The sequence below is a fragment of the Mustela nivalis genome, assembly GCF_964662115.1.
Source record: "Mustela nivalis genome assembly, chromosome: 16".
Taxonomy (NCBI): Eukaryota; Metazoa; Chordata; class Mammalia; order Carnivora; family Mustelidae; genus Mustela; species Mustela nivalis.
The window spans coordinates 13,223,810-13,243,071 of NC_139035.1; the positions used below are offsets into that span (position 1 = coordinate 13,223,810).

At 40.5% G+C, this 19,262-nt stretch overlaps 1 protein-coding gene across 19 annotated transcripts in view; it reads right to left on the reverse strand.

Annotated features, from left to right (window-relative positions):
• Positions 1-5,734: 5,734 nt before the first annotated feature.
• SPATA45 (spermatogenesis associated 45) overlaps positions 5,735-19,262 on the reverse strand; it is a 40,519-nt gene continuing 26,991 nt past the window's right edge. For 6 of the 19 annotated variants that reach the window (XM_082702541.1, XM_082702540.1, XM_082702539.1 and 3 more), the window contains 4 exons: positions 18,449-18,573; positions 15,747-15,834; positions 10,986-11,300; positions 5,946-7,367 (listed from right to left, as the gene is read on the reverse strand). In XM_082702541.1, the coding sequence (XP_082558667.1) occupies positions 7,348-7,367; positions 10,986-11,262 (297 nt within the window). In that variant the 5' untranslated portion in view covers positions 11,263-11,300; positions 15,747-15,834; positions 18,449-18,573 and the 3' untranslated portion in view covers positions 5,946-7,347. Of the gene's footprint in view, positions 7,368-10,985; positions 11,301-15,746; positions 15,835-18,448; positions 18,574-19,262 lie in introns of those variants that run through there. The other 13 variants (XM_082702542.1, XM_082702537.1, XM_082702538.1 and 10 more) reach the window with 7 other exon arrangements.

A 19,262-nucleotide genomic window follows, 5' to 3' on the forward strand; every position in this document is an offset into this window, starting at 1 on the left:
TGCTTCTCTGTCTCCTGCCCACTACTTTGTTCAACACCCTCCACCGTCCTCTTGCTGTTGCCTGTTTCCTTCCCCTCCCCCAGATGCTTCTTCTAAGCTGAATATAAAGAAGAGTTGTGTGTTTGCGCGCTTGAGGTACACTCATACTTCGGAGTTTAATTTTTTTATTTGCCCTTTCTTGCCCCTTTCATACTTTTGATTAAATACTTCACAGTAACATATTTGGACTGACATTTCATTTACAGGATCTGAGTGATTTACAGAGGGTTTCCAGTAACTGTTCTTTGCTTTTTAGAGCTTAACTTTTCAATCCTAAGCAAATCTCACTGCGCTTTTTTTTTTCACAGCCCTTTTAAAACTATGACAGAGTCTGTGCTAATAGTTACAGTTAGTCAGAAGGATAGAGTGGAAAGAAATTAGATAATTCAGAGATTATCAGTGTTAAAAGCTTAAACACGAGGAGGCTCCAAGCAAAAACATCCTAGTATGCCCTCCTCCCCCTCCTTATTTTTGGCTAATTCCAAAGCAAGTACATCTCCAAAAAATATGGCTTCTTTGGTGAGCATCTCTGTAATTTATTAATAACCTGAGTATTATTTATACTTTGCTCATTAAAACTGGTACAAATAACATTTCTCAAGTTAATAGTTGAATATAATAAATACAGAGAACCATGCATAACATATAAGAGCAACCGACCGGGTGACTCAGTCGGTTAAGTGTCTGCCTTCGGCTCAGGTCATGATCCCAGAGTCCTGGGATCCAACCAGAGAGATCAGGCTCTCTGCTCAGTGGAGAAGCTGCTTCTCTCTCTCTCCCCATGCCTGCTGCTCTGCCTACTTGTGCTCTCTCTGTCAAATAAATAAATAAAATCTTTAAAAAAAAAAAAAAAGGCAGAAAGTGTTAAAAGTCTGATGTCCTCTGTACAGAACCTTTCTGTGGATTGATTCTGAAGCCCAAGTAATTTAAGTAAATCGTATAAATGCTCACATTTTATGTGTGATGCATTTGAGATCATGATCCCCTGACTTCCATTCCAGCACTTTCCCCCAAATAACCCAATTTGATCTTCGCATTAATTTAATATCCTTCAAAAGCCATTCTTCATGGGTGCGTGGGTGGCTCAGTGGGTTAAAGGCTCTGCCTTCAGCTCAGGTCATGATCTCAGGGTCCTGGGATCAAACCCCAGGGTCCTGGGATCGAACCCTGCATCGGGCTCTCTGCTCAGCAGGAGCCTGCTTCCCCCCGCCCCTGCCTGCCTCTCTAACTACTTGTGATTTCTGTCTGCCAAATAAATAAATAAACTTTTTAAAAATCTTAAAAAAAAAAAAAAGCCGTCCTTCAGATATTTAAAATCAAGAACTCTGAAGTTGAGTAGATAAGCAGTAACTAAGGGAAGCGGTAGGAGAGAGGCGGCGTCTTGAGGTTCGTACGGATGGGGGCATCTGACTGTCTTTTTATTTTTTGGCCATGATGCATGTGAATTGCTTTCTTTAGAGAATCTCTCACCTTGTAGAAGTTGAGAGTGCCAGGCAGTCACTCTGCAGCCTTCTTTGCAACCAAGTCACTGATGCCATGACCCACCCTTGAGTTTGAATTAGTCCAGGAACACGAATAGGCCAGGACTGACCGACTCCATTCTGATGAGGGTGGGCAGGATCGCAGTGAATTTAGAGTCCAGCTCGGCAAAGTTGGCAGTGTTCACTGCAGTCTGTGCCCAGTGGCTGTGACAGTGGTCCTTATGCTTCTAATTCAATGCCATGAATTTGGTTTCTCAGCCCTTCCAGAGATTTTATCCAATATCCTTCAGTAAGTTCATTTCCTTAAATTAGCTAGATTTCGTTTCTGTTGTTTATATCTTTTTTTCCCTTCAAATTTTATTTTATTTTATTTTTTTCAGTGTTCCAAAAATCATTGTTTATGCAGCACACCCGGTGCTCCATGCAGTACGTGCCTCCACAATACTCACCATCATGTGTCCGGCTGCTGTTAAGGGATACGGCCTGGCGGTCCCTGGCAGATGGCGATTTGTCTCGTGAAAGCATTTTAAAAACACATTCTTAGAGCAAGGAAGGATACGTGTTGATTTGGGGATAAGGCAAAGGCTATGCTGCATTTAACATTTTCATTCTTTTTCTCCACTTTTCCTGTATTTGTGGAATCTGTTACGAGACACAGCCCACCTTCCACTCTAGAAACTGAAAATGCCAAATACTTGCTTTCCCAATTTTTCTTACCAACTATGACAGTTATGTGACCTAAGTTCGGCCAATTAGTTGCAATCTGAAACCAGGGATATAAAGATAAAGAATCTGAAACCAGGGATGTAAAGATAAAGAAACAGCTTTAGAACACCGTGCTGGGGTGGGAGGTGGCAGCTGCACCCAGCTGAGAGGCGCTGGTGGCCTTGATGGCATTGCTGTATCCAGAGTCCAAAGGCCCTGAGACTTCCTGCGCCTTGTGGCCTGATGTGGGCATTGTTTCTAGCTCTGTAGCCTACAAACCCAGTTCTCTGGCCTTCTTGGAGCTTGTATGAGCTATCCAATATATTTAATAAATTTCTTGCCTGCCTCAATTATTCCAAGTTGGTTTCTGTTTCTTAAAATTAGGAACTCTGACTGCTGTCGTAGTCCACAAAATTCCTCCCTGTGGGTGTCTCACATTTCTGTCCTCACCACCACCACAAAATTCATCAATGCGATACTTTCACGAAACAAATTTAAAGTCCATTTTAACAGGCTCCTTCTGCAATCAGTAGCTCCCTAATAGAGGAATTCTGTATGTAAGTCCATTTTCATCTGCTTCTTCTAACTTTCTGATCCTGGGCCCAACTCAAAGCATTAATTGTTAAAAGAAGTTAAGGAGTCTGGAACTGTCATTGAAATATGTGAAATTTTTAAAAATAGAGAAAACTTTTCATTGGTGCAATGAGTAAACAGATATTTGGATTAGCTATATAATTCTTGCATGAGTTAGATATATTTATAAATGGTTGGAAAAACATCAAAAGAATAATATTTTACAATATGTGAAAATTATATGAAATTCAGATTTCCCAGGTTTATTGGGACACAGTGATGCTCGTTCATTTTCCTGTGTCTGTTCTCAGCGACAATTAACTCGTTGCTTCAGAGATCACATCAAGGTAAAGACTAAAATACCTTTAGCCTTTTACAGAAAATGGTTTGCGGACCCCTGGCCTGTACTTTTCAGAATGATGCCTGAGGCCCAGGGTTTCTTCTGGTCTGGAATTCACCCCCTTAAAGAGGATCCTGTCACCTGAATTTTACCGGAAGCCTCACTCAGCCCCAGCCAGAACGGTGGCTGTCGTTCCTGGCTACAGAGCAGTACCCCAGGGGAGCTTTTAAAAAGTATGTCCTCCCGACCCAGATTATTTAAATGAGAATGCTGGAATCAGGGTCTAGGAAAACGAATTTTCGGAAAGCTCCGTAGATGTTTCTGAGGTGCAGCCAAAGCTGAGAGCTGTGTGCGGAAAAATGGAGTGACTCCAAGGTGTCTGGGTGCTGCAGTGCTCCTCAAACTTTAATGTCAGCTGAGGATCTTGTTAAAAGATAGGTTCCGTTTCAGTCGAGCTGGGGTGAAGCCTGTGGTGGGCTTCATGGCAGGCCGCCCTAAAATATGCCCCTCTGCAATATTAATTATTTGGGTTATTCTGAATCACTTAGGCAGCAGCTGTGTAAGGACACTCTGAGCTTCCTTTATCCCCCCTGCAAGCAGGAAGTCTCCCCTGTGGAAGGTAGCATCCCGGATCCGGACGTAGAGAGACCTCCTTATCGCCAGAGACAGGGAATTCGCACTGGGAGGCTGTACAACACTCACTGCTGCTTCACCAGTCGACTGGCCCAAGCCCACACTTGTCAATTCCTCACCAATTTCTTGTTTCTTTGTCTGAAAGGTAAGTTTTGCTTTGGTCACTTCCTTTGAGTCTCACATGTTTGTGAGCTCTCCTATGAAATCAAATTTGTCTCCTGTTACTCTGCCTGACATCAACTTAATTATTAACCAGCCAAAGAACCCACAAAGGAAGAAAGGAAAAGTTTCCCTCCCTTTTGCCAAAGATCCAATATTTCAGAAAAACTGCGGATGCTGCTCGTCCATGAGTAGCAAAGTGAGGGCAAGGATTTCACTGAACTTGTGAGAACATATTCCATGACTTGTGTTCTTGCCTGGTTAGCAATAAATAGTTGCACGACAGAGTTCTTTCTACTTCAGACGTGGCAGTCAGTTAGAGCCTCTGAGGACATGACCTGCTAGTTGAGATGCTGAAGGGTTGGAAGGGGCCAGATCTGAGAAGAATGGGGAAAGACTCCCCAGGCAGAGAGGAGCCCGTGTGACAGCCCTAATGCAAGAAGGACTCACTTTTGAATGGCCTGTGTGACTACAGGATGACAGAGGTTGATGCTGCTTTGTTTCATTATGGGAAAGATAACGTTTAAAAAGGAGATGCCTCCATTCATCCTTGCTGGATGTATCACCTTGAAATCAGTTCTCAGAAAATCAGAGAAATTCTGTCACCAGAAGAAGGACAGCAACTCACAGGAAGATGTACAGGTGTGTTTGCTGGGCCATACAGAAATGATGGGACAGAGACGACTTGTGACAGACTTCGCTAGGTTCCCCTATTCCACACCTAGTTCATATTACACTGTAGTCATAGATGGCGATAACTCTCCTCCTGAAGCAGGTCCTCTATGAAATTCTTTCGGGCAGTTAGGGGGAAGGTCAAGGTTCCTTGCTGAGTCTTTGGGGCCTTGATGGTGTTCAGCTCAAGAGTCACCTACAGGCCAAAATGGCACATCTTAGGACAACTCATTCGTAATCCCTACGACAGCTTCAGCGGCAGTGGTGGGCCATGCAGAAGTCTTTTCTGGAGTAGCAGGGGTGCCACGGGAAGCCTTCCTGCAGGACCATTAGTGGCCTTGACTTGGAAACTCACCTGCAGACAGCCAAATAGGGAGCCAGAGCAGAAACGGAGGAAAATGCTGGTCCGCACGTGTTTACAAGGGAACACGTGTATCAACAGCTGTGAAACGTTCCTGGGAGGAATGGTGAGACAAAGCACAAGCGGACCTCCTGCAACCGCCCCCTCCCCCACTCCTGGGTGTGGGGGGAGACGTGCGAAATTCTTCTAAAATCTCCCAACTATCTTAATGTTAATACCTTGCTAGAAGGGAAAACAACCTTAACTCCACAATGGCAGGGCCTGTGGTATCTCATAGGTATCTTGTTAGGTTAACCTATGAAAGTTCTTTTGAAACTTCCCTTTTCCTTACTGCCTCCAACTCCCCGGTATATAATCACCACTCCCCAAGCCACAGACACACACACACACACACACACACACACACACACACACACATACACACACATGCAGCAGCTCTTACTGCCCAGGGGTCCTGTCCCTGTGCTTTAATGAAGCCACCTTTTTGCACCAAAGACGTCTCAAGAATTCTTTCCTGGTCATGGGCTCCGGACCCCACCCCACTGAACCTCACCTATATTCCAAAACCCCATCAGTACCATCAGAGTTCAAAAGATACATGGTTTTGTGAGTTTCTCATTTTAGCCCTAGGTTGTGGTAGGGCGTATACAGAAGGAAGATGTGGAAAGACCTCACAGGGAAAGGGGCTGGGGGAGGGAAGGTTTCCAGCAGAAGGTGGCATTTAAACTAAAGCAAGCCAAGAGAAGGGAAGATAACAGAATAAGGCAGAGAACCACAAACAGTTCCTTAAAACCTGGAGGAGAAGGTAAGAGAGGATTACAAAGAAGTGAAGTTGAAAGGATTGTTAATTACATAGTACATAAGTGGACACTCATTCACTACGTGTTTATTGCCCAGGATTCGTAGAGTGAACCCAAGGGATGATGTTGTATGTGATGGTCTTTATTGGTGTAGGAAGGTAATTCCCCCATAGAGCTCTCACATTGCTGCTTGCCTTCGGAGCAGAGGCACTGACAGCTTTTGTTCCAGACTTTCTCTTCAAGGATGCTTGTAGCCAAGGATCTTGGATGGCAGAAATGTCTCACTGGAACAGAAGGCAGGTTTATTTGCGATCCAGTACAGTAAAGGTTGGGTGTCTTAAGCTCAGAGAAACCTCAGGTGTGAGGCAAAACCTGTGTGTGTGGCATCTATCTGGACAGTTCCTGATTGCCATGGAGGGGTTGGGGGAGGGCAAGGGGGACCCTCCTAAACATGAGGCTGGGGCTACTTGCTATGGTGGAAGTAATAAAGTCCTTTGCCTCAGAGCTAGGAGTCTTCTGCCTTCTGTCAAAGCTCACGAAGCCGTGGTAGGCTAACCTTCCTAGCTCTTGACACTAGGTGTTTGCCTTCTGAGAAGCAAAAAATTAGTTTGGGGCCTGGCTCTTTTTTTTAACATACCCTCAGAGTTAATGAATCTTTTCCATACTGGGCACTTGTGCAGTCCTAGCTGAGGTAGGATTTTAGGCCAAATGAATGCTCCATATCCCTTCTAATACGAAAATGTTCTAGCTTATGAAGCTTGTGGAGCCAAAGGGCAACGAAATACAAGGTGAATATTTCACTGATGTAAAAACAAATGCCAAGAAGCCAGGCAGTGCTTGGCTTACCAAATGGGATAGGCTATGACCTCAGACTGCAACTGGGAACACACATACCAGGTTAAATTGAAAAATCGCCCACTATCCAGGAAACAAGGACACAGTGGTGATGGTAGCCAAATGGGGTTTAGCCATGAGATGACTCTAGCAATGTCCACTTTGGGGATGGGCAATAAAATAAAACAAAAGTCTCTGTGGGCACCTTAGATTATCTTCTCAAGTATGTACTTTAAATTATCAAAATCGTAGCCTCAACAGAGTAAGTTAACGCAATTAAGCAATAGAAGCAAGTGTTAACTTTGAGAAACTTTAATCTTTAACTTGACTGAGTGGGATTACATTCTACTAATTTCAGAAACAAGCTGTTTAAACATTCTAGGTTGGGGCATCTGGCTGGCTCAGTTGGAAGAGGATGCAGATCTTGATCTTGGGGTCATGGGTTCAAGACCCATGTTGGGTATAGAGATTACTTAAACTTAAAAAAAATTTTTTTAGCTTACAAAAGAGAAGATCACTGTAAAGTGAACTTTTTGGTCATTCATCTTTGAGACTATCTTTAACCACTCAGAACCTCCTCAGAACATCCAAGTCTAAATAATGGGATGGAATAAAAAAAGAAGTGTTTTATGTGACAATATAATGTTTTCTTGGTGAGCCAGTGAATTTTTTTTAATTCTTTAATAATTAATATTCAGACATTAGAGAAGGATCAAAGGGAATATAGTTCTGTGTCTCTGGAGATGCACTTTATCCAAATATGGCATTACCTGAAAAATAAAAAGTACTTGTTAATATAACGTGTAGTACATTTCATAGTTCCAGAATAACCCTGAAGGAAGAGAGGACGAGTACTGCTTCACAGATGTAGGAAGGAAGGCTTAGCAACATTAAATGACTAAGCACATGACACTAGTCATTAGCAGAAGCAGAACTTGAATCCAAGTGCAATGGACTGAATGTTTGTGCCCCCCTCCCCAATTCCTATATTGCACCCTAATCACAGTATGATGGTGAGGAGGGCTGGGGCCTTTGGGGGGTAATTAAGTCATGAGGGTAGAGTCCTCATAAATGGGATTAGTGCCCTTAGAAGAGGCCAGAGAGCCAGCTGGCGCTTTCTGCTGTGTGACACATGGCAAGAAAACAGCCCTCTCTAAACCAGAGAGAGGACATTCGTGAATAACCCGACCATGCTAGCACCCCGACTCAGACTTCCGGCCTCCAGAACTGTGAGAAGTACATGTTGTTTAAGCCACCCATTTGTTGTGATTTGTTATAACAACATGAACTAAAATACCTGTGTCTTCTGTTTTTAAGGCTAGTATGTTTAAGTAAGACCACCTCTCTTTTGGCCTCCACATCTCCAAGTAGAAGGCTGAAAAGAGAGCTTGGAGATCTCCAGCTAAGAAAACCTGCTCCCTGGTCTTCACATCCCTATTGATAGAAGCAAAGAGGAGTCCCCAGAACCCCAAGTGCTCTTAGCAAAGCCCCCAACCTTTCTCAGATTTAACACTCGTGGCCTCACCACCACTGGAGACCGTGAAGACTAGTCTCATTCTGTTCCTTATCCCTGTTTACTTGGGCAACCTCAGGAAGCCAAGAGTTCTGCGAGGGAGTCAAACCAAGAAACAGACTCAACTACAGAGTCAGAAGCGATGGCTACCAGTGGTGGGGGGAATGGGTCAAATAGGTGACGGGGATTAAAGGGTATACTTACCATGATGAAAAATAATAAAATTAAAATAATGGGGGGAAAAGCAGCCAGGAGTTGTGGGTTGCCCCACATATCTCTGTGAGCAGTGGTGAATCTCCTAACCGGCACTTCCTGTTCCCACCCAACCTGCTGCTTTATGTTTCTCCATCGCACTTACCCACTTAAACCCCCTGCCTCTACCTACACAAGTCCCACTGAAGTCTAAACTTTATGAGGCAGGGGTTGTTTCTGTCACTGTACTGCCAAGCAAATGGAACAGTGCCACAAAAATCTGCTGAATGAATGCTTCTTCCTCTAAAGGTATGTACAAAGGGAAAGTGTAAAGTACTTTCTAATTCTTACTGTGTATGTCCAGCAAAATGTAGCTCCTTATTACCCTCTTCCAGTTAGTCTACAACAACAAATGTGCCCTGGGAAACTCTAGGTTTGTGAGCCTTTGCCCAAGGGCACAGCTACCAGTCTCGAGAGGAATGACGTAAGCTTTACCACGACTTCTGGAAAAATACAACCTACGTCCCAGTATTTATTCAATCATCAAATGAATATTTTCTGAGTGCCTATAACGCCAGATACCATTCTCGGAACAGAGTGAATAAAGCGATGAATAAACAGATACCATCAAGGGGCATTAGGGAGTGACAAACACTGTGGAGGGAAAGGACACCGGGTATGGTGTTGCAGGATGGATGTCTCCAACTCAGGAGAAAGGTCAGGGCCAGAAGGAGAAATGTGGGAATCCTACGAATACAGAGGAGATTTTCAAGCCCCCAAACAGTTGAGGACCAGCAATCTGTCTCATTGAGATCACCTAAAAACTAAGGATAAATGATGAGAAGTGGGCCATCTTATAGAAAGAGGATGTGATTTTACAGTTAATGATGTTTATCGTTCAATTCAATACTTATTCGCTGATGGTTTACTGGAGTAATATGTTCATTGCATTTTATAAGTGATGTGCTATCTTATTTTTACAAATGAGGGTGGTTTTTTTCTTTGCATCTGCTAGCCCCCTGGGGGAGGGGTAATCTCTCATATCTGTTCTCAGTCTAGTGCGGTAGGGCTGAACTTTTGGTTTGGAATGTGGTAAGTTCTCTTTTGGGTTGAGCTTAACTTTCACTGCTCTTAAGCTATCTCTTTTAAATCTCTTTTAAAACTATCTCTACTGGAAAGACCCTATATCACGGGATACCTGGGTGGCTCAGTGGGTTAAGCCTCTGCCTTCAGCTCAGGTCATGATCCCAGGTCCTGGGATTGAGACCCGTATCGGGCTCTCTGTTGGCAGGGAGCCTGCTTCCTCCTCTCTCTCTACCTGCCTCTCTGCCTACTTGTGAACTCTGTCTGTCAAATAAATAAATAAAATCTTTAAAAAAGAAAAGACCCCATATCAAAGTGTTGTTCATGTGTGTTGTACCTCTCAATATTTACCACATCAGAAATTTAAATGGAGAAAAAATTTAAAGCTCAAGAGTGCAATTCCCCATTCCATTTAGTGGTTAGAAGAATGATGTGATTGAAATCAAATTGCTTCTGGAAAACTCTGTTGTAGTCCCACGAGAGTAAAAAAGGTAAGTAATATCTCAGCATCATTATGAAAATAGCTTTGAGCTTGTGGATCCCCGAAAAAGACCTGAATACTCAGGAGTTCCCCAGGCCACCCTTTCAGAATTACTAATTTAGTCTAAAAAAGAAAAAGCATGTATTTGCATGCTCATTATCATAACATTTAAATTAGATCTATGCTTATTGTGTATCTCATCATCATAAAGTTGAATTTCTTTTTGAGTCTGTTCACTTAAAAGAAACAAAGAGCTTTTCTGCAATATTTAAAGGTTTATTTCAATGTTCCAGAATTGTTGGTTACTAACCTTGATATCACTAATGTTGGCTATGGAAATTACGTTTATTAGACTCTGTTTTGTAGAAAACCATGTGTATTCATGTGATGGTGGCAAACTATGTTTGTCATAGAAGGTAGATATTACCCTCTACCATTAAACTTGTGAAAACTAACCTACTAGTTGTGGCTTAACGCATCTAGTTCCAAGTAATTCAAGCAGAGTAAAAGATTATGCAGATGCACCTAGGACACCAGAAGCATTCCTCCTTGTAAAGAGTTATTTTTTTAGTATAATAAACACATCGCTGTTACAGATTAACTCTGAAGCACATGGAGCGCCTCAGTTTCCCACGCCACCCTGTGTCACCTCTCTGTCCCACTGACTAATAGCCTGGGGCAAATGAAAACTCCTAACTCCTTCATCAAAGAAGCTAAATCTCCAAAATAGTGATTCTTTTGTTTCTGATCTAACTCAATCGTGTTGTTTGTATTTATTACAATTACACTTTTTTTTTTTCTTTTTACATAAAGGACAAAATGCCATCAGTTGCTTGTCTTGGCTTAGAAACAAGTATTCACAATCAAGCCTACTCAATGAGTCAGTCTGGAGAAGGAGCTTGGGATTCTCTAAGCACAAGAAACTGACAATCTCTGGTCTAGAGTAGATCTTATACCAACTAATCTCCTTTACTGATGTTTTTTACTTCAGACAGATTTCCTTTAAACTATCCCAGAACGATACTTCCTGAAACTCTCTCACCCCCAGAAACTCCCCACAAGTTTACTTATAAATCCCCCCTCTGTCAACTGAGCGGGAATCCTACCGTAACAACTTACTTTTGGGGGGAAAGTGCCTTTTCTCCGTGTGAACAAGGAGACTCAGTGTGACCCAGGAGCTCCTGCCACTATCAGGGACAGATTCTCTGCTTTGGGTGTGAGTAGAAGACGTGTATGCACCACTGAAATGCCTCTTTTGAACTCTCAGTGAACTGACTTGATTGCTTCTTTCCACAAGGCAGTTGGATTCACGCTTTTCATTGATCTCCTCCAGGAGACAGCGTTTGCCTTCTTTGAGCTTTCTAATTATTTCACTGGTTCTTCTCTTGGAAGTCATTATGCTGACAAACTAAACATCAAGTGATTCTTACTGTCCTGCAAACAAAGGACAAAATACTATCAGGGACTGCTTGACCTCGCAGCCAATACTCCTGGTCGGTTCCTCCTTCCCCTCTCAGAAAATACCACCCCCACTGCGCCCCTCACCCCACATCTCACTCCATTTTATTATTGTTTCCAAAGGTCTTTTTGTTTTTTGATGTTTCTTCAGGGGAAAAACATCGTGAAAAGAGGATTTTCATTGAACTACATAAAAAACTAATGAGGTACCATATGTTGGCTAATCGAATTTAAATACATTTAAAAAAGGGGAAAAAAGAGGATTGCAGTAAAAGAAATATTTTGGTTTTGAAACAAATACTATGTGTTGATTCTTGCTTTAAGGGACTCTTGTTTCTTTTCATTATAAAATAAAACATATTAATTGTAGAAAATTAAGAGAATGCAGAAAAGCATAAGGTAGACAAGCTAAAATCACTCTTGATCCAGAGACAACCAAATTAACACTTTGGATGTTTCTTTCCCAATAAATATCCAAAGGGACTTTATTATAAAAAGTACAGGAGCACTGGGTGGTGCAAAAACAATGAATACTGTTATGCTGAAAAATAAATAAATTTTTTAAAACGTACAGAAAAAGACATTAAATGGACTATGTCTGAACAGAAACTTAAAATCTTGAAGTATTGTTAAATATTTAGGAAGATTTTGCTTGTTGGGTCTATCAATTTGTCTTTTAAGACACGTGAAATACTTAAAAATCAAATAGTGTTAAATTTACAAAAGAAGTTTAAAATATTTAAAGTATTAAATAAGTTTGTAAATGGACTGATTACTTAAAGGTGTTTAGTCTTCTCAATTTGGGTTAACTGAACATTAATTTCAGCGAAAATGAGGGTGAGCTATATATAAAAATAACTCAATTTATAGACAGAATACAAGAGTTATATGTTGAAATCAAAGGTTGACAGAAAGGTTTTTAATATTTTAATTTTATAAAATCAATATTAAGTGTGCCTGGGTGGCTCAGGCGTTCGACATCTGCCTTCCATTCAGGTCATGATCCCAGGGTCCTGAGACTGAATCCAGAGGTCAATCTCAGGACCCCTGCTCACCGGGAACCCTGCTTCTCCCTCTCCCACTGCTTGTGTTCCCCCTTTCGCTATGTATCTCTCAGTCAAATAAAATCTTAAAATATATATATATAATATTATATATATTATATATAATATATATATACACATATATATATAATCAACTTTAATTTGAAATCCAAGCAACTATAAATGGTCCTTTTTACACACAAAGGCTCCTCTCAGACATTAAAAAAAATCTCACATTAACATTTTATCTCACATTAACATTTTATATAGATGAACAGAACTTTCTCTTAAGTGACTATGGTAGACTACATTATTTAGACATAACTCCCAGTGAAAACTACTAAAAATTCTGGGGGAAGTTTTTTTTTAAATTTGTTAATAATGAAATGATAAGAGAGTTAGAAAATAGCAGGTCAAAATGAAGGAAAGCAAGAACAAGGAAGCAGAGAGGTAGACAGAACCTGTGCTTGCCTGAGGACATCTTCTGATCCTGGAGGTTAAAGAAGTCATTTTGCTAGCCTAGAGGACAAGGGACAGAGAAGTCAAAGCCCAAAGTCTATGCACAGTGGAGAGTCTAAAGGAGACCTTTTCCATAGTAAATTGGTGTCCAAAGGCTTACCGCCTCAGGGTAAGAGTGAAGACACAGTAAACTCACATTCCATCACGTACTTGCTGGAGGAATGTTGCTTTAGCATTAAGTGTAGCTATGGGGGAAAGCCCCACCATTAAAAGTTGTAAGTGCTTCCTGATTCTCACATGGATTTTCAACCCAAATTCACAGCTAGAGCAGTTGCAAGCAATAGCAAGGTGAAAAACAAGAACGGGGCAAGAAATAGCAAGCTGAGGAGCAAGGTGGTAGCAAGAATTTAGCTAAGGGGGTTCCAGGCTGGGAAGACATCCAAGTAACTGACAGAAGCAAACTCAAGTCTTTTCTGGAAGAATTTTATCCTCGGCATCTGGGACTCCCCAACAATACTTTTTCAAAGACAACAAATAGCACACAGCCAAGGATAATCAGTCAAGCGCAAAGGTAGATGATGCATCGTAAAGTGAGAACAGCAGCAACAAAACCATGAAATCTACATACGTGAGAAGCATCAGATGAATTATAGAACAATTATACGTACAACATCTAAAAAAACAAAAGAAAATAAGTTTGCAGCAATGTTCAGGAAACAAGAAGCCAAAAAGAATTTCTAGAAATGAGAAAATGTTATTAAGCAACATTTAATATAGGCTTAGCAGCAGATACGGATTCAGATGAAGAGATAATTAGAGGCCTGGGGAATAAATCAGAAGCCAATATCCTGAATGCAGCACAGAAGTACAAAAAAAGACAAAAGGTATGAAAAAGCAAAATATGTGGAGGACACAGTGAGAAGGTCAAACCTACATGAAATGGGAAATCCAGAGAACAAAAGTGAAGCAGAGACAAGACATAAAAAGATGTTTGAGAAATATTCAGAACTGACAAAGAACTGACTCAAGAAGCTCAAAGAATAACACTCAAGATTATTTTTGTTAAATCCACGCTTAAAGTGGAATTTGAAAAAAATTAAAAGGAAATCTTAAAAGCCATGAGAAAATAAAAGGACAGTGAACTAATAGCTGACCTCTCAAAAAAAAACAATAGAAGCCATAAAACAGAGAAATTATATTTTCAACGTAGTAAAGAAGTTATACAGATGGTAAGTCAGCACACCAAGAGATGCTCAGTCTCATTGATTATTAGGGAGATGTAAATCAATACTGCAGTGAGATACTGCCTATCACTAGAATGGCGGAAATTGAAAAGATTGACCAAATCAAGTGCTGAAGATGTGGAGGAACTGGAACTCTTGGACACTAATGGTTAGGATGTAGAGTGGTACAACTACTTTGGAAAACAGTGCAGTAGTTAAAAAAAGTTAAACATAGGTCTGCCGTATGTTCTATTCCTAGTATTTACCTAACAAAAGGCAAAGTCTCTATACAAGTGTATGAAGAAACTATCTATACACAAGAAAATTTAGATATGAATGTTCATCACAACTTTATTTTTATGAGCCAAAAAGTTCTACCAACCCAAATGTCCATCAACAGCTGAATGGATAAATTATGGTATATCCACACAATGGATACTACTCAGTTATAAAAAAGGAACATATTATTTTTTTAAGATTTTATTTATTTTTATTTATTTGACAGACAGGGATCACAAGTAGGCAGAGAAGCAGGCAGAGAGAGGGGAGGAAGCAGGCTCCCCACTGAGCAGAGAGCCCGATGTGGGGCTTCATTGCAGGACCCTGGGATCATGACCTGAGCTGAAGGCAGAGGCTTTAACCCACTGAGCCACCCAGGCACCCCTAATAAATATTTTTTGAATGAGTGAAAAGTATATTACTTATAAATATTGACTCCTATTCACTTACTATTATATCATGAGAATTTTTCATGCCATCACATATAGGTCATTCATAATAAAAGTGAAATATTTTAAGACAGTGTGGTAGTTTTTCACATGGAATTAAAATAATATATTTGATTAGCCCATTTATTGTTAGACTTGTAGGTTGTTTACGCTTCAAACAGTACACTTTGAAACGTATTGAAGCACAAAAATCACATGAACACTGTTTTAGGAAACCCATTGGAGTCATCAGTTGGTCATTCCCGGATACACAAAAGAAGAGGCGTATTTCAACATTCTCTGGCTAACACATAAATCTTTTTTTTTTTTTTTTTAAGATTTTTTTTTTTTTAAAGATTTTATTTATTTATTTGACAGAGAGAAATCACAAGTAGGCAGAGAGGCAGGCAGAGAGAGAGAGAGGAGGAAGCAGGCTCCCTGCCGAGCAGAGAGCCCGATGCGGGACTCGATCCCAGGACCCTGAGATCATGACCTGAGCCGAAGGCAGCGGCTTAACCACTGAGCCACCCAGGCGCCCCTTTTTTAAAGATTTTATTTATTCATTTGACAGACAGAGATCACAAGCAGGCAGAGAGGCAGGCAGAGAGAGAGAGGAGGAAGCAGGCTCCCCACTGAGCAGAGAGCCCCATGTGGGGCTAGATCCCAGGACTCTAAGATCATGACCTGAGCTGAAGGCAGAGGCTTTAACCCACTGAGCCACCCAGGTGCCCCTAACACATAAATCTTACATGTATTTGTACTTGCAGAAGATAGTCCCTGAACAAAAGGAAAGGGTTTAAGGGAGATGGAATTTGAACCCTTTACCCCCTTCCCCCTGTCCAAAGCCCAAGGAGGACTAGAATTTAATGCAAGATGGTAAAGAATTGTCTCAGGCAGACAATGCCATAGAAAAGCTGTAAAACTCAACAGCATACAACAATAAACATTTATTCTCATACTCAGTAGTGGATTGAGCTGGGCTGGGCTCACCTGAGAACTTGGCTTCTGGCTTAAAGGTCTGACTGGGCTTGGCTCCGCGGTGAAGGTTGAGCTTAGATCTGTTCCCAAAATTTTAGAACTGGGAAAAACAAAGAAATCTATTTTCCTCTAATCTAACATGTCAGATGGGATCTACATCTCCTATCTTTATTTTGTTCCTAGAAATTTTAATAGTATAAGAGAATTTTTTTTTTTTTTTAAGGCAAAGGATAGGAGAAGAAAACAATTTCTTCTTGAACTGCAGTGTCATTCTGCCACCTCCGGCAGGCGTAGTATTTCCATTTTCCATTTCTGTTTCCTGTCTCCCTGGAAAACCCTTGGTATTAGGCAAAATTGGAGTTCAAGCTCATATAATGTAGTAACCCAATAAAAAGCAATTGACAACTGACCTTTTTAAATGTATAAATCCAGTAATGTTTGCTCACAAACATAAAAGAAAATATATAACTACCAGAAAATGAACACTTGGTACTCAAATGATTTAAGTAAACTTTCTCTTTAGACAAGATGTCAGTTGCAGACATGAAAAGAGAAAAGATGCCTTTTCAACTTTGGATCTAGCAAGTTTAAATTGAAAGAAGACAAAATATTTTACGTACTCAATTAACACTAAAGAACTGAATTGGCCTCAATAAGCCTAACTCTATTCCAATCACCAATTATCCAGTGTAGTGGAAACAAAATATGGTTTTACTTAAATAGTTTAAATACCTCATTTTTTTGTCATCAGTTTCAACTTACTTTTACTAGAGATACTAGTTTGTCAGAATTTAGACTTTTTGAATTATATCCCTTCTAACACTTTTACTGCTTATCCTCTCTAGGGGATGAAATCAAATTGGGACATGAATAAAGGAAAAGAAAACAAGGTATGTTTTTATATGACACATAAAATAACTGTATGACCTTAGTTAAGTCACCTTCTCTGGGCACTCAGTTTCCTTAAATGTTAAGTGGAAATAATACCCAACCCTCAGAGTGTCATAAGGATTAAATAACCTAATATAGCCAATCCTTAATAAATGGTAACCTTTTTGTAAAAATTTGTTTATTTATTTGAGAGACAGCACAAGCAGGGGCAGGAGCAGAGGGAGAGGGAGAGAGAGAATCTCAGGCAGACTCCCCACAGAGCTCAGAGCCTGACGAGGGGCTTGATCTCACGACCCTGAGATCATGACCTGAGCTGAAACCAAGAGTCAGAAGCTTAACCAGCAGAGCCACCCAGATGCTCCAAATGGTAACTTTAGTACATCAGTTAAGCACTGTGAAATAAAGGATTTGGGCAATTGGAGAAATAGTATTTCTTGTCCCTCCAGTTATGTTTTGTTTTGTTTTGTTTTGTTTGTCCCTCTAGTTATTGATCTGTTTACTTGCTATGTAGCCAGAATCAGCTACGTAATTTGTGGGGCAGTGAAAAATGAAATTGTACGGCTCCTTACTGAAAATTCATTGAAAATTTCAAGATGGCAATAGTAGAGCATTAAAGCAAGTGTGGGGCCCTTTTGAGCATAGGATCCCTGTGTTAATGCAGAAGTCACATGCCTATGAAACTAACTCTGTGTATGATATAGTAACAGGATGATTTCTATGATTTATTCACCCAGTTTTAGTCTTTTAAATGGCGATAAGTGGGCACCTGGGTGGCTCAGTGGATTGAGCCTCTGCCTTCGGCTCAGGTCATGGTCTCGGGGTCCTGGGATCAAGTCCCGCATCGGGATCTCTGTTTGGCGGGGGCCTGGTCCCCCCCCCAACCTGCCTGCCTCTCTGCCTGTGTGTGGTCTCTCTGTCAAATAAATAAATAAAATCTTTAAAAAAATAAAATAAATGGCAATAAGTAATGTGCCTAACCTATGGTTTTTTAAAGGGCTTTGAGTGGCGCCTGGCCGGTTCAGTTGATGGAGCATGTGACTCTTGATCTCAGGGTTGTAAGTTCGAGCCCCACAATGGGTGCAGAGATAACTTTTAAAAAACCAAAATCTTTAAAAATCCACAAAAAATAAGAAAAGGGTTTTGAAAATATTAAGCATACACAGAGAGAACATCATTTTCCATGAATTCCATATTAGCAAATGTGTCTACTCATAAAAATTTGTTATCTCAAAATCAATACTTGTGACATTTTCATTGTTATTCCCAGAAATTCGCAGAGCAGCAAAAATTTTAGTTTCCTTGGGGTGCATATTCCCAGCTAAGGTCCAACAAGGGAACACTCTGCCTTCTTGCTTCAGCTCTCATACTATAAACCAGTGTCCTTTTCCTCATGTATTCAGTGTCATTATATTTTAGGATGCTCCCCACCCGAGTTGAGTGCCAAAGTGTCGTCTGGTGCTTCAAACAGCAAGAAGGCCTTATGTGTGAGCCTTATGTGTGTTAGATAAGCTTTGTTCAGGTATGACTTCTAGTGCTTTTGGTTGTGAGTTCAATGTTAATGAATCAACAGTATGTATTAAATACTGTGTCTTTAAACAGATACATACATAAAATAAAGTTACATATTGATTGGTTGACAAAAATGTTATGACCAGAGGTTCACAAGAACCTAACCCTCTTTTTCCCCTAGGAACAGTGGCTGAGTATTTGATCATTCAGTGTTTGGGGCCACTTTATAGAACATAACTACTGCAATAACAAGAATCAACAGTGCAAATAGAAAAATATACTACTGTTCCTACAGGTATGTTCTCATAAATTACCTTTACTGTACAGCAACCCGAAGCCTATTTGAAGTCCACTGGTTTGCATCAGCCTATTGGAATGTTACCCTGGTGATGGAACATTATGATCTAAGCCATTCCAATGTTGTTCTATTCATAGAACCCTAATTAAGAGAAATGATAGAGTTAGAGAGACCATTTACTTATGTCCTTGAATAAATTACTCAATCTCTCTTAATGTCAGTTTCTTCATCGGAGATAAAGATATCAATTTTGTGAAGTTACATGTTTGTGTGTGGGTGGTAGGAGTTAGGAGGGGGCTGGAATTAAATGAGATATGCGTGTAAATTAAATGAGAAATACATTTTTACATTGTGCCTGCTATCGATTTATTACATGTACTGATATTTCTTGAACATGTACTCAGTGCCTGGTATTGTTTTGGGTAGTGAGGACAATTGGGTACCTTCCCCCACGAAGCTTAGAGTTTAAAGGTTTAAGGTAGGTACTTAGTAAATCATACCTATTCTTACTGATTTTTTTTTTGAACCTCATATTTTACTTGGGAATTATTTCATTCATTTATCATTTTTTCTCAGAAGAGGAAGCCTCCCACAAAAACAAGTCTTCAGAAATACAAAAGTCATAATTTCTTTCTCTCTTTACAGGACTTTGTGATAGAAGAAATAAGACGGGTATCGAAGAAAGCAGTTCACAATGCCAGAGAAATGAATTCCCTATGGAAGGGTCAGCAACAAAAGACCACCTGACTCTGCTGATACTGGGGTAAAACAAACAAACGAACAAACAAACAAACAAACAAGAAAACTCTTGAGACTAATGCAGGTGGTTG